This window comes from Pongo pygmaeus, chromosome 20, assembly GCF_028885625.2.
Source record: "Pongo pygmaeus isolate AG05252 chromosome 20, NHGRI_mPonPyg2-v2.0_pri, whole genome shotgun sequence".
Classification (NCBI taxonomy): domain Eukaryota; kingdom Metazoa; phylum Chordata; class Mammalia; order Primates; family Hominidae; genus Pongo; species Pongo pygmaeus.
This window is the reverse complement of record NC_072393.2, coordinates 41,927,551-41,941,877: the sequence shown is the minus strand read 5'-3', so window position 1 is coordinate 41,941,877 and position 14,327 is coordinate 41,927,551. Positions and strand designations below refer to the sequence as shown.

At 39.0% G+C, this 14,327-nt stretch overlaps 1 protein-coding gene across 11 annotated transcripts in view; it reads left to right on the top strand.

Annotated features, from left to right (window-relative positions):
- Positions 1-5,668, top strand: part of ZNF529 (zinc finger protein 529) — a 61,579-nt gene extending 55,911 nt beyond the window's left edge. For all 11 annotated transcript variants that reach the window (XM_063657571.1, XM_054462357.2, XM_054462359.2 and 8 more), the window contains one exon: positions 826-5,668. In XM_063657571.1, the coding sequence (XP_063513641.1) occupies positions 826-2,282 (1,457 nt within the window). In that variant the 3' untranslated portion in view covers positions 2,283-5,668. The remainder of the gene's footprint in view (positions 1-825) is intronic.
- The last annotated feature ends 8,659 nt before the right edge of the window (positions 5,669-14,327 follow it).

Here is a 14,327-nt window from a genome sequence, read left to right as displayed (position 1 = left end):
CATACAAAGAGACCATTTATGTGAAATGAAATGTCCTGTGGATAGCTCTAAATGATAGGAAATTTGTTTTGATCTAGGAAGTGAAAAATGATTAAGAGAATGGGTTAAAATGAGGTGTATTTTTTTTTGAGACGGACTCTCGCTCCACTGCCCAGCCTAGAGTGCAGTGGTGCGATCACAGCTCCCTGCAGCCTTCACCTCCTGGGTCCAAGCAATTCTTGTGCCTCAGCCTCCCGAGTAGCTGGGACTACAGGTGCAAGCCATCATGCCCGGCTGTTTGTATTTTAGTAGAGGCAGGGTTTCACTGTGTTGCCCAGGCTGGTCTCAAAGTTCTGAGCTCAGGTAACCCACCCACCTTGCCCTCCCAAAGTGCTAGGATTACAGGCGTGAGCCAACAGGCCCGGGCAAAATGAGGGCTTACAAACCGCACCTTGTTATTATCCTCAGTAAAGTTTATTTTTGGGGAGGAAAACCACAAAAGTGTTAGTATATATGGATTATCAAATTTTGATCTGCATTAGTATTACCTCTACAAGATGCTAATGACTGGTTCTGCATCTACAGATTTTGATTCCGTTTAACCAACGAGCTTACCAGGTGATGACCAACACACAAATTTCAGATCCACTGACTTAATCTGTTACCTTTATCACAATCCTCATAATATTTATGTTCTGCTGTTAGTCTGTGAGCTCTCTAAATTTATCTTTCATAACAGTATTTTAACCAATTCATGTATATGGTGAATTATTCTTAAATTGTCTCTTCTTTCTGTAACTGTTTTATTTTTGTAGTACCTGAAAATTATTTTTTCCTTTCTTTTAGATTTGGAGTCCAGGAATGAGACTAAGCATTTATCTGTAGGAAAAGATATTATTAAAAACACTGGTTCTCAGTGGGAGGTAATGGAAAGTAGCAAGTTACGTGGCCTTGAAAGTTCCATTTTCAGAAATGACTGGCAAAGCAAAAGCAAGATTGAAGTACAAGGACCTGAAGTGGGATATTTCAGTCAAATGAAAATCATCCCTGAAAATGTGCCCAGTTACAAAACTCATGAATCTCTTACTTTACCTCAGAGAACTCATGACAGTGAGAAGCCCTATGAATACAACAAATATGAAAAGGTCTTCAGTTGTGACTTAGAGTTTGATGAATATCAGAAAATACATACTGGTGGAAAAAACTATGAATGTAATCAATGTTGGAAAACCTTTGGGATAGATAACTCCAATATGTTACAACTGAATATTCATACTGGTGTGAAACCTTGTAAATATATGGAATATGGGAATACATGTAGTTTTTATAAAGACCTTAATGTATACCAGAAAATTCATAATGAGAAGTTCTATAAATGTAAGGAATACAGAAGGACCTTTGAAAGAGTTGGAGAAGTTACTCCACTTCAAAGAGTTCATGATGGTGAGAAACACTTTGAATGCTCATTCTGTGGGAAATCCTTTAGAGTGCATGCACAACTTACTCGACATCAGAAAATCCATACTGATGAGAAAACTTACAAATGTATGGAATGTGGCAAGGACTTCAGATTTCATTCACAGCTTACCGAACATCAGAGAATTCATACTGGTGAGAAACCCTACAAATGTATGCACTGTGAGAAGGTTTTTAGAATTAGTTCACAGCTCATTGAACATCAGAGAATTCACACTGGTGAGAAACCTTATGCATGTAAGGAATGTGGGAAAGCTTTTGGAGTATGTAGAGAACTTGCTCGTCATCAGAGAATTCATACTGGTAAGAAACCCTATGAATGCAAAGCATGTGGAAAGGTCTTTAGAAATAGTTCATCCCTGACTAGACATCAGAGGATTCATACTGGTGAAAAACCCTATAAATGTAAAGAATGTGAGAAAGCATTTGGAGTAGGTAGTGAACTTACTCGACATGAAAGAATTCACAGTGGTCAAAAACCTTATGAATGTAAGGAGTGTGGAAAGTTCTTTAGACTTACGTCAGCCCTTATTCAACATCAAAGAATTCATAGTGGTGAGAAACCTTATGAATGTAAGGTATGTGGGAAGGCCTTTAGACATAGTTCAGCCCTTACAGAACATCAGAGAATTCATACTGGAGAAAAACCCTATGAATGCAAGGCATGTGGGAAGGCCTTTAGACATAGTTCATCCTTTACCAAACATCAGCGCATTCATACTGATGATAAACCCTATGAATGTAAGGAATGTGGGAATTCCTTTAGTGTTGTTGGGCATCTTACTTGCCAACCGAAAATTTACACTGGTGAGAAATCATTTGACTGAAATAAATGTATAAAGTGGTTTTCTATTTCTGATTTTCACAGGAAAATACTGTGGATGGATTTAATAGGTAATCAAGGCAATTCAGTATCTCCTTCTTTTAAAGTCTGTTTTTAAACTTCATGGTCATTCTATGTAGACGTAGAATTGCTTAGTCACAGCTGATATATACTTACAGCTTTGTTAGATGTTGCCAAATATTTCTCCTTTTTATGTTAAAAAGAGTTTTTTTCATGAGTTTCTCATCCTGGCATGTTTTGTTTACAATAGCTTTTGATGTCTGTATTATTGCTCTTTTGACTATTCAGTTTTTTAATTGTAATATTCACTATCTTTTCTGCATTGTAATTCTTTGCTTGTGATATCTATACTTATTTTCCTCCAGAGAGTTAGAACTCCTAGTCAGATGCTATGTATTTTTACAGTCTTACAGATCATTTTGTGTAATGTTCTTGTTGTGTTTTGTTTTGAATGATAGAAGTGTGATCTCCTTTCCATTTTCATCAAATTGTTGACTTCTCTTTAAATTTCTACTTTATTTTGATATAACGTATTCCCCCCCAAAAAAACACATACATAGGAACTGGTTATATTCCACCATAACACACACACACTATATACATATTGTGGGGAAAAGAAAGAGAGATCAGATTGTTACTGTGTCTGTGTAGAAAGAAGTAGACATAGGAGACTCCATTTTGTTCTGTACTAAGAAAAATTCTTCTGCCTTGAGATGCTGTTAATCTGTAACCCTACCCCCAACCCTATGCTCCCTGAAACGTGCTGTGTCAACTCAGGGTAAAATGGATTAAGGACTGTGCAGGGTGTGCTTCGTTAAACAAATGCTTGAAGGCAGCATGCTCGTTAAGAGTCATCACCACTCCCTAATCTCAAACCACTCCCTAATCTCAAGTACCCAGAGACACAAAACACGCGGAAGGCCGCAGGGACCTCTGCCTAGGAAAGCCAGGTATTGTCCAAGGTTTCTCCCCACGTGATAGTCTGAAATATGGCCTCGTGGGAAGGGAAAGACCTGACCGTCCCCCAGTCCGACACCCGTAAAGGGTCTGTGCTGAGGAGGATTAGTAAAAGAGGAAGGAATGCCTCTTTGCAGTTGAGATAAGAGGAAGGCTTCGGTCTCCTGCTCGTCCCTGCGCAATGGAATGTCTCGGTGTAAAGCCCGATTGTATATTCCATCTACTGAGATAGAGGAAAACTGCCTTACGGCTGGAGGTGGGACATGCTGGCAGCTCCTTAAGATATTGAGATGTTTATGTATATGCACATCAAAAGCAGCACTTTTTTCTTAACTTTGTTTATGATGCAGAGACATTTGTTCATGTGTTTACCTTCTGACCTTCTCTCCACTATTACCCTATTATCCTGCCACGCCTGATAATGATCAATAAATACTAAGGGAACTCAGAGGCCGGTGCCGGCGTGGATCCTCTATATGCTGAACGCCAGTCCCCTGGGTCCCTTTTTCTTTCTCTATACTTTGTCTCTGTATCTCTTTCTTTTCCAAGTCTCTCGTTCCACCTAAAGGCAAACACCCACAGTTGTGGAGGGGCAACCCACCCCTTCACATATAGTGTATATAGTGTGTGTGTGATGTATACTATCTATATCACATATACTATATGTGTGTATATAGTGTGTGATGTATGCTATATATACTCACATGCACTATATAACACTATATACACACACAATATATGTATATATAGTATATACACTATATACTGGGTACTATATATATATACACACACACATATATATGTGTGTGTGTATATATAGTGTGTATGTGTGTTATATTGGAATATAACCAGTTCCTTTAAGCAGTCTTTTTACCTGCAGGCTGTACCAACCAGGATCCAAATGAAGAGAACTCTTAAATATTTGATAAAACTACTCACCCAGTAAGTCTCTTAAAATTTATCATTCTCTTAAATTATCATTCTTAAATTTGTCAAACACCTTTAAAAGGGGAGAAAAAATGACCACTGAACTTGCATTAAGAGGATTTACAACTATATATTAACATGGCTTCAATTGTTTTTTAATCTATTATCATTATTTTTCTTTTTATTCCCTCTCAGAGTTGCCTTACTAGGTTTGGGCATTTCAACAATCAGCAGACCTTCTTTGGTTTAACTAATCTCATTTAACTCCAAAATCATCTCTCTTAGGACTGCTGACTTGGTTATGCAGTCAATGAGATCACGAGCCACTGGTTATTAGATTTTTTTTTTTTTTTTTTTTTTTTTTTGAGACAGAGGTTTGCTCTTGTTGCCTAGGCTGGAGTCCAGTGGCACGATCTTGGCTCACCTCAACCTTTGCCTTCCAGGTTCAAGCTATTCTCCGGCTCAGCCTCCCGAGTAGCTGGGATTACAGCTGGGATTATCATGCCCGGCTAATTTTGTATTTTTAGTAGAGACGGGATTTCTCCATGTTGGTCAGTCTGGTCTTGAACTCCCGCCTGCCTCAACCTCCCAAAGTGCTGGGATTACAGGCATGAGCCACCGCACCCAGCCTGGTTATTGGATTTATTTATTTATTTTGAGATAGAGCCTTGTTCTGTCGCCAGGCTGGAGTGCAGTGGCGTCATCTCAGCTCACTGCAACCTCCACCTCCCAGATTCAAGCGATTTCCCTGCCTCAGCCTGCCAAGTAGCTGGGATTACAGGCATGCGCCACCATGCCCGGCTAATTGTATTTTAGTAAAGACGGAGTTTCACCATGTTAGCCAAGACAGTCTCAATTTCCTGACCTTGTGATCCCCCCGCCTCGGCCTCCCAAAGTGCTGGGATTATAGGTGTGAGCCACCATGCCTGGCCGGTTATTTGATTTTTATAAGAAAATTTTACTATTATTTTCAGATAAATTTATGTCACCGTCATTCATTACATTTTAATTTTTGAAACTGGTGTCTTTCCCAGAATTTATGTACTCTATAAAGGTGTGAATGATTACCAGTATTAAGCCACTTTCTCATCTGATATATTGAGCTATGTTTTATGTAAATATTGCTTATTCAAGTAGTTTTAAAAGATATGTAGTTGGTTGTTTCATGTCCCACATGGTAAGAACAAGAGTATGTTAACCTTTTTGTCAGGATATTTGCTATTTCGTATCTTTGAAATAGAGTAGTAGCTCTATTTCTAACTAAATTCTATTAATGTGACAACACAGCTAATTTACTCTTGGATCTCATTTTACCTTTTTATCCTGAGTTACCATCAGTGCTAATGTTCCTCTTTTTGGTATAGTTCTCCAGGAGAACTTGTCCTGTATTTCTTTGTGTGTGTTTTTTTTCCTTTCAGCTTAAACAAATTAAAACTAAATATCTAAACCTTCTATACAGACATTAAAATTAGTGAGAGAACAAAATATCCTTGTGTCTTGGCTTTTACTTTTTGAAGTCATTAACAAATAATTAATGAATAAAATGTATCCTTATTATGTTTTCCTTATTTGTAGTTACAGCTATATTTTTATCATATTAACATTTTTCATTGAACTTTGTAATGAACTTATGGCATTTCACACTTACTTGAAACCATAATATAATTATTGTTGGTGGTATTACTGTTTGGTTTTTACTATTTTTACTCAAAAATATAAAACTTCACCATTCTTTCCATTTTCATTTGCCCCTTTATTCTTTCTGACTTTTCTCCAGCCTGCATAGGAGCTTTATTCTCATATTCAATAGGATAGGATATTGCAGTCTCATCCTGTTTTCTGCTGTCCTGCACCATTAAATTTTATATGTCCTGAAGGAATTCTAATTGTATTTAATGGCGACTAACATGTGTATGTTAGGGACAGGTAAACAGTCTGTGACTGAGATTTCTGGAGTTATATAACCCACTGTGCCACCCCCCGACCCAACTCCAACTTGCCAGAATTCACCCCTTAACCTGCAATGTGATTGTATTTGGACATAGGGCAATGAGGACATAAGAATGTGATTCTAATTTGATACAAATGGTGATCTTAGGAGAAGAGGAAGGAGAGACGTCTCTCCCTATGCTCACACACAAAGGAAAGTCCACCTGAGGACACAAGGAGAAGCCAAGAGAGCCCTTACCAGGAATTAAACCTGCTAATCCCTATTTTAATTAGAACAATGAGAAAATAAATATCTGTATTTAAGCCTCACAGTCTATGGCATTTTCTTACAACACCCTAAGCAAACTAAGACAGTTGTTGGTACTGAGAAGTGGGGTGCTGCTGTAACAAATACCTAAAAATGTGCAAATCCAAGCTTTGGAACTGGGTGGTGGGCAAATAGGCTGGAAGAATTCTGAGGGTGGATACTAGAAATATGGATGTAAAAATGATTCTGGGGAGGACTCAAAAAAAAAAAATTGAACCACTGGAGAGAAAGCTTCCATTTTAAAGAATACTGTCATGAACGGTATTCATATTAAAGAAACAATCAAGAACAAAATGTTGGTAGAAATATGGACATTTAAGGCCATAATGGTTTAGTCTCAGAAATGAGAAACAGGTTATTGTAGCAAGGAACTTGGGTGAATCATGTTCTAGTGTTTTGTGGAAGGTAGCACTTCCAACCAGTGAAAACTGAATAGTAGCAGAGATTTCTAATTATTGAACTTGTGGCTTGGGTTCCCTTTACTGTGCATATAAAACAGGAAAGGAGAGAGATGAATTGAAGGAGGAATTCTTAAGCAATAAGAAACTAAAATGTGAAGATTTGGGAAATTCTTAACATAACCATACTGGGAAAAATGAGGAAATGTGTATTTTGCTGTTTTGGGGTAGAGTGTTGTGTACATGTTAGGTGTTGTTAGTTGATAATCTTCCAGTTCTCTATTTCCTTCTTGATGTTCTGTGTAGATGTTCCATCCGTTATTGAATGTGAAGTATTGAAGACTCCAACTATTGTAGAACTTTTTTTTTTTTTTTTGCCTACAACTTTTTGTAGTGTTTGCTTCACTTCTTTTGGGGCTCTGTTTGGTGTGTTTGTGTTTATAACTATTATATCTTTTGATGCATTGACCATTTGATCAATATATAATGTCGTTTTTTGTCCCTTGTAAAAATTTTTTACTTAAAGTCTATTTTGTTTGATACTAGCATAGCCACCCTACCTCTCTTTGCTTAACTATTTGCATGGAATCTTTGTCCACTCCTCTCACTTTCAACCTATTTACACTTTTGGATTTATACTGAGTCTCTTGTGGACAGCATATAGTAGTTGGATCATTTTTTTTTAATCCATCTGGCAATCTCTGCCTTTTAATTGGAGAGTTTAATCAATATACGTTTAAATTAATTGCTTGTAAAGAAGGACTGACTTCTGCCATATTTTAATTTGTTTTGTGTATGTCTCTTTGTTTCTTAATTCTCCCAATATTGCCACCTTTTGTGTTTAATGGCATTTTTTCTTTTTTTTTTTTTTTTTTTTTTTTGGTGAGATGGTGTTTCACTCTTGTTGCCCAGGCTGGAGTGCAATGGCACAACCTCAGCTCACAGCAATCTCCGCCTCCCAGGTTCAAGTGATTCTCCTGCCTCAGCTTCCTGAGTAGCTGGGATTACAGGCATGTGCCACCATGGCCGGCTAATGTTGTATTTTTAGTAGAGACAGGGTTTTTCTGTGTCGGTCAGGCTGGTCTCAAACTCCCGACCTCAGGTGATCCACCCGCCTCAGCCTCCCAAGGTGCTTACAGGCGGGAGCCACCATGCCTGGCCGGAATTTATTTTACTGTATCATTTTGGTTCCTTTATTTTATTTTCTGTACATTTTGTATTCATTTTCTCAGTGTTTGCCTTGGAGTTAACACATATTCTACTTTGAATTAATACTATCTTAGCTTCAATAGTTTACAAAAATTCTGGTCCTATACATCTCTGTCCTTCCCCATTTATATTATTATTGACAGGAATTACATCTTTACACATTGTGTGCCCATTTATAGAGACTTATAATTACTGTTGTATGCATTTACCTTTTTTTTTTTTTTTTTTTTTTTAGATGGGAGTCTCGCCTGGGCTGGAGTGCAATGGCGTGATCTCGGCTCATTGCAACCTCTGCCTCCTGGGTTCAAGCGACTCTCCTGCCCCAGCCTCCCGAGTAGCTGGGACGACAGGTGCCTGCTACCACACCCAGCTAATTTTTGTATTTTTTGTAGAGACAGGGTTTCACCATGTTTCTCCAGGCTGTCTTGGAACTCCTGAGCTCAAGTGATCCATCCACCTTGGCCTACCAAAGCGCTGAGATTACAGGATAAGCCACTGTGCCCAGCTACATTTTTCTTTTAAATCATATAGGAAGAAGACAGGAATACATGCCAAAAATACAATATTGCTGGCTTTTGTATTTACCTATGTAAATACATAGTTATGTAGTTATCTTTACCAGTGTTCTTTATTTCTTCCTGTAGCTTTGTGTTACTTTCTAGTATCTTTTCATTTCTGCATGAAACATTTACATTATTTATTTTTACTTCATTATTACTATTTTTAGAGACAGGGTCTCACCCTGTTGCCCAGGCTGGAATGCAGTGGCACAACCACAGCTCACTGCATCTTCAACCTCCTGGGCTCAAGCAATCCCTCTTGACTTAGTCTCCTGAGTAGCTAGGACTTCAGGTACCATGCCTGGACTTTAAGCTGTAGCATCAGAGAGATACAGCCTTATAGAGACTGCTTAACCAACCCCCATAATTACACAAGCCAGTCCCCTCTAATAAATCCCTTAATATACAGATACAGTATGTATATATCTCTTATCGACTCTGCTTGTCTTATTCAAGCCTGACTGATACAATACCTTTCATCAGGATGAGGAAACTCCTTTATTTTCCTAGCTCTATTCCTAGCATTTCAAAAGTTTTAAATCATGCATGTATGTGGGACTGTATCAAATAATTTTTTGTCTATTGAAATCATATATTTTCAACTTAATTGTATGTTGAGAGCTTATCAATGGGTTTGGGATTCTGTCAGATGCTTTTTTTCAGTGTTTTTTGTTGTTGTTGTTGTTAAGGACGTTTTTCTTTTTTGAGACAGGGTCTCACACTGTTGCCAAGACCAGAGTAAAATGGCGTGATCGTGGCTCACTGTAGCCTTGACCTCCATGGGTTCAGATGATGCTCTCACCTCAGCCTCTTGAGTAGCTGGTACTACAGTGACGCCACCATGCCTGGCTAGTTTTTTACTTTTTGTAGAGACAGGGTTTCACCATGGGTCCCAGGCTGATGTCAAACTTGTGGGCTCAAGCAATCTGCCTGCCTTGGCCTCGCAAAGTGCTGGGATTATAAGTGTGAGCCACTGCGCTCGGCCTTGTTCAGGATTTTTGTGTCTGTGTTCATGAGAGTCTGTAGTTCATGGTCTGCAGTTTTTCTATTGATATTTATTTTATTTTATTTTTACTTTTTTTTTTTTTAAGACGGAGTCTTGCTCTTGTTGCCCAGGCTGGAGTGCAATGGTGTGATTTTGGCTCACTGCAACCTCCACCTCCTGGGTTCAAGCAATTCTCCTGCCTTAGCCTCCCATGTAGCTGGAATTACAGGCACCTGCCACCACACCCAGCTAATTTTTGTATTATTTTATTTTATTTATTTATTTTGAGATGGAGTCTCTCTCCGTTGCCCAGGCTGGAGTGCAGTGGCACCATCTCAGCTCACTGCAACCTCCGCCTCCTGGGTTCAAGCGATTCTTCTGCCTCAGCCTCCTGAGTAGCTGAGACTACAGTTGCAAGCCACCACGCCCGGCTAATTTTTGTATTTTTAGTAGAGACAGGGTTTCCCCATGTTGGCCAGGCTGGTCACAAACTTCTGATATCGTGATCTGCCCGCCTCGGCCTCCCAACATGCTGGGATTACAGGCATGAGCCACTGCACCTGGCTTTCTTTTGATATTTAAAATCTGCCTTTGGTATAGGCTTAATACTGGCCTCATAGTATGATCTCAGAACTGTTTCCTTCTCCTTCTCCTTGTCTGTTTCCTGAAAGAATTTGTGAAGTATTGGTATTATTTTTTCTTTAAATATTTCATAGATTTCTATTTATGGACTATTCATGGAAAATTTTAATAAAGTCCTTTTTTAGTTATAGGTCAATTCAAGTTTTGAAATTTCTTCTAGAGTTGGTTCTCATAGTTTACGACTTATCAGAAATGTTTCCCTTTTATCTAGTTTGCCTAATTTGTTAGCATAAAGTTTAAATTTTGTAGGTTTTTGATAGTGATTTCCCTTCTTTCATTTCTGATTTTGGTAATTTGAGTTCTTTTTTGCTTGTCAAGTTATCTTTTCAAATAATTACCTTTTGGTTTCAGACATTTTCTAGTATGTGTCTTAATGTTTTCTATTTCTTTGATTTCCATTGTGATCTTTATTGTTTTTCTTTTGCTTGCTTTGGATTTAGTTGCTCTTTTCTAGTTTCTTTAATTTTCTAACTTGGCAGTTTCTTAAAAAGTTAAACTCTTTTTTTTTTTTTTGAGACGGAGTCTTGCTCTGTTACCCAGTCTGGAGTGCAGTGGTGCTATCTAGGCTCACTGCAAGCTCCGCCTCCTGGGTTCACACCATTCTCCTGCCTCAGCCTCCCAAGTAGCTGGGACTACAGGTGCCCGCCACCATGCCTGGCTAATTTTTTGTATTTTTAGTAGAGACAGGGTTTCACCATGTTAGCCAGGATGGTCTCAATCTCCTGATCTCATGATCTGCCCACCTCAGCCTCCCAAAGTACTGGGATTACAGGCGTTAGCCACCACGAAAATTAAAATCTTAAACTTTACCACTATACAATTCATCCACATAACCAAAAACCACATGTACCTCAAAAGCTATTTGTATTACTTCATTCTTCACACTACTATAAATAAATACCTGAGACTGGGTGATTTATAAAGAAAAGAGATTTAATTGGCTCATGGCTCGACAGGAAGCATGGCTCGGGAGGCCTCAGGAAACTGAAATCATGGCAGAAGGTGAAGGGAAAGCACACACGTCTTTCGTGGCCAAAGCAGGAAGAAGACAGAGTGGGGCGGTGCCACACACTTTTAAACAACCAAATCTCAAGAGCATTCACTCAATATCATGAAAGCAGCAACCGAGGAGGAAATCTGACCCCATGATCCAATCACCTCCCACCAGGCCCCACCTCCAACATTGGGGATTACAATTTGACATGAGATTTGGGTGGGTACACAGACCCGAACCATATCACTATTGGGGAAAAAAGGTGGCTGGAATGCAGTGGCATGATCTCGGCTCACTGCAACCTCTCTTCCTGGGTTCAAGTGATTCTCCTGCCTCAGCCTCCTGAGTAGCTGGGACTACAGGTACATGCCACCACTCCCGGCTAATTTTTGTAATTTTACTATAGACAGGGTTTCACCGTGTTGGCCAGGTTGGTCTAGAACTCCTGACCTCAAATGATCTGCCCACCTCGGCCTCCTGAAGTGCTGGGACTACAGGCATGAGTCACCGCACCTGGCCTTACATCTGAAAAAATCTAGTTCACAGTAAACTTTTACTAGGTAAAAATTGTAGATTTAATTTACATTTTATTCCTATCAGCGAGGATAATTATCTTTTCACATTATTGTACACTGAAATGTGTCTACCTGTATTTCATGTTAAAGCCCTAATGACTGATGGAACTGGATTTGGAGATAGGACCTTTAAGGAGATATTAAGGTTAAATGAAAGTCGTAAGTGTGGGAACCTAATCTGATAGTGTTCTTATAAGAACAGGAAGAGACGCCAGAGATTTCTTTCTCTCCTCCCACACACGGAAGAACAGCCATGTCAAGACACAAAAAGCAAGTGGCCATCTACAAGCCAGGAAGACAGCCCTTCACCAGAAATCAACCGTACTGACACCCTTATCTTGAACTTCCAGCCTTCAAAACTATAAGAAAATAAATTTATGTCTTTTAAGCTACTCAGTTTGTGATATTTTGTTATGACAGTCCAAACAGATGAAAACATGCATCCCAAAAGGCGATTTTTTGTTCCTTTTCTATGAACCATCTCTGTATCCCTTGCTCATTCTCTTTTTTGATTATTTTTCCTCCTTATTAGATATGCAGTACTTTCATTTCATTAAAATTAACTTTTTCTGGGATATATGTTGCAGGTAAGTTTTCCCAGGCTATCAATTATCTTTTGGAATTTTAGCATTAATAGTTTTTGCCAAGTAAAAAAATTAATTTATTACTATTTTCAATTATGGGTTCTAGGATTTGTGTTAGACTTAGAATGATTTCCACGTCCTGAGGCTAACATTTTTTCCACATTATTTCAAGAACTTTTAAGATTTCATCTTTCACATTTGAATCTCTGATCCACTTGGAATAATAGATATGAAATGTTAAGAACCTATTTTCTTTCCCTCCACAACGGTTACAATATACAGTTGTATATTATAAACAAAGTACTAAATCCATATGTGTGCCCCTAATTAGAAATGCTGTCTTTACCATATGAAGAATACTGCACTACCTACTGGGTCTGGAGTTTCTATTCCACTCCACTGATCCGTCTGCTCATCTGTCAGAACCATGCTATTTTCAGATTTTTCTTTTCTTTTCTTTTGAGACAGGGTCTCACTCTGTCAATAGTGAAGTTCAATAGTACAGTCACAGCTCACTGCAGTCTTGACCTCCCAGGCTCAAGCCATCCTCCCGCCTAAGCCTCCCAAAGCATTTGGGAGGATGGCTGAGACTATACGCATGTGTCAACATACCCAGCTAATCTCTGTATTTTTGTAGAGGTGGTGTTTCATTATGTTGCCCAGGCTGGTCTCAAACTCCTGGGCTCAAATGATCCGTCCACCTCAGCCTCTCGAAGTGCTTTTAGTGATTACAGGTATAAACCACCACAGCCAGCCAAGGCTATTATTTTATGTTTAAACATACGGTAGAGTAAATGTTCTGAATTACTCTTTTTCAGAATTTTCCTGGCTATTCTGCCATATTGACTTTTCCACATGAACTTCAGAATTAACTTGTCTTTAATAAAACAATTATTAATTTATTAATAAAATATCAGATTGGGATCACATTAAATTATTACAAATTAAGTTTTAAACCCTTAGGAGTTTGAGGCATCCTATACTATGCTTTTCCACTTGTTTTCTGATTAGTCCCTCCATATTCAAGTTCTCTTCATAAGGTTATACCAATTCTTGCTAATTATATTCCTTAGTAACTTATATTTTTATGTCTGTCATTGCTGGGGTCTTTTACAACTTTTTCAATTGAATCTTCTATTTGTTGTTTTCATATATATATATGTATATCATATACATTACATGTACTATTTTGGCGTATTTTATATCGAGCCACCTTCTTGAAATTTCTCATTGTTTAAAATTGCTTTCTAGGCCGGGTGCCATCTAGAAAAAAACTATAAAAATTAGCCAGCTGTGGTGGCATGTGCTTGTAGTCCCAGCTACTCAGGAGGCTGAGGTGGGAGGACTACTTGAGTCCAGGAGGTTGAGGCTGCAGTGAGCCAAGGTTGCCTGGAGTACAGAGCAAGACCCTATCTTTTTTTTTTTTTTTTGAGCCTTGTCATCCAGGCTGGAGTGCAATGGCACGATCTCAGCTCACTGCAACCGCCGCCTCTGGGGTTCAAGCAATTCTCCTGCCTCAGCCTCCCGAGTAGCTGGGATTACAGACATGTGCCACCATGCCTGGTTAATTTTGTATTTTTAGTAGAGATGGGGGTTTCTCCATGTTGGTCAGGCTGGTCTCGAACTCCTGACCTCAGGTGATTCACACGCCTCGCCCTCCCAAATTGCTGGGGTTACAGGCATGAGCCACCACGCCCAGCCAACCATATTTTAAAAAATTAAAAGAAACTGGCTATAAACAATTTTTGCTACAGTTCCACATATCTCAAGGACATGTGAGAGGCTGGGGAGGCTGGGGAAGAGGACTTTTTGTGAGGTGGGACTATTTTGGGGAAGAGCTGTGGGTCTGTTCTCAGCACCCTGAGGAAAGGAGGTGGGTGTTTCCTCCTCTAATCAAACCAAGCAAGTTGACCTGATCCATCTCAGTTCCTCTAAGATCC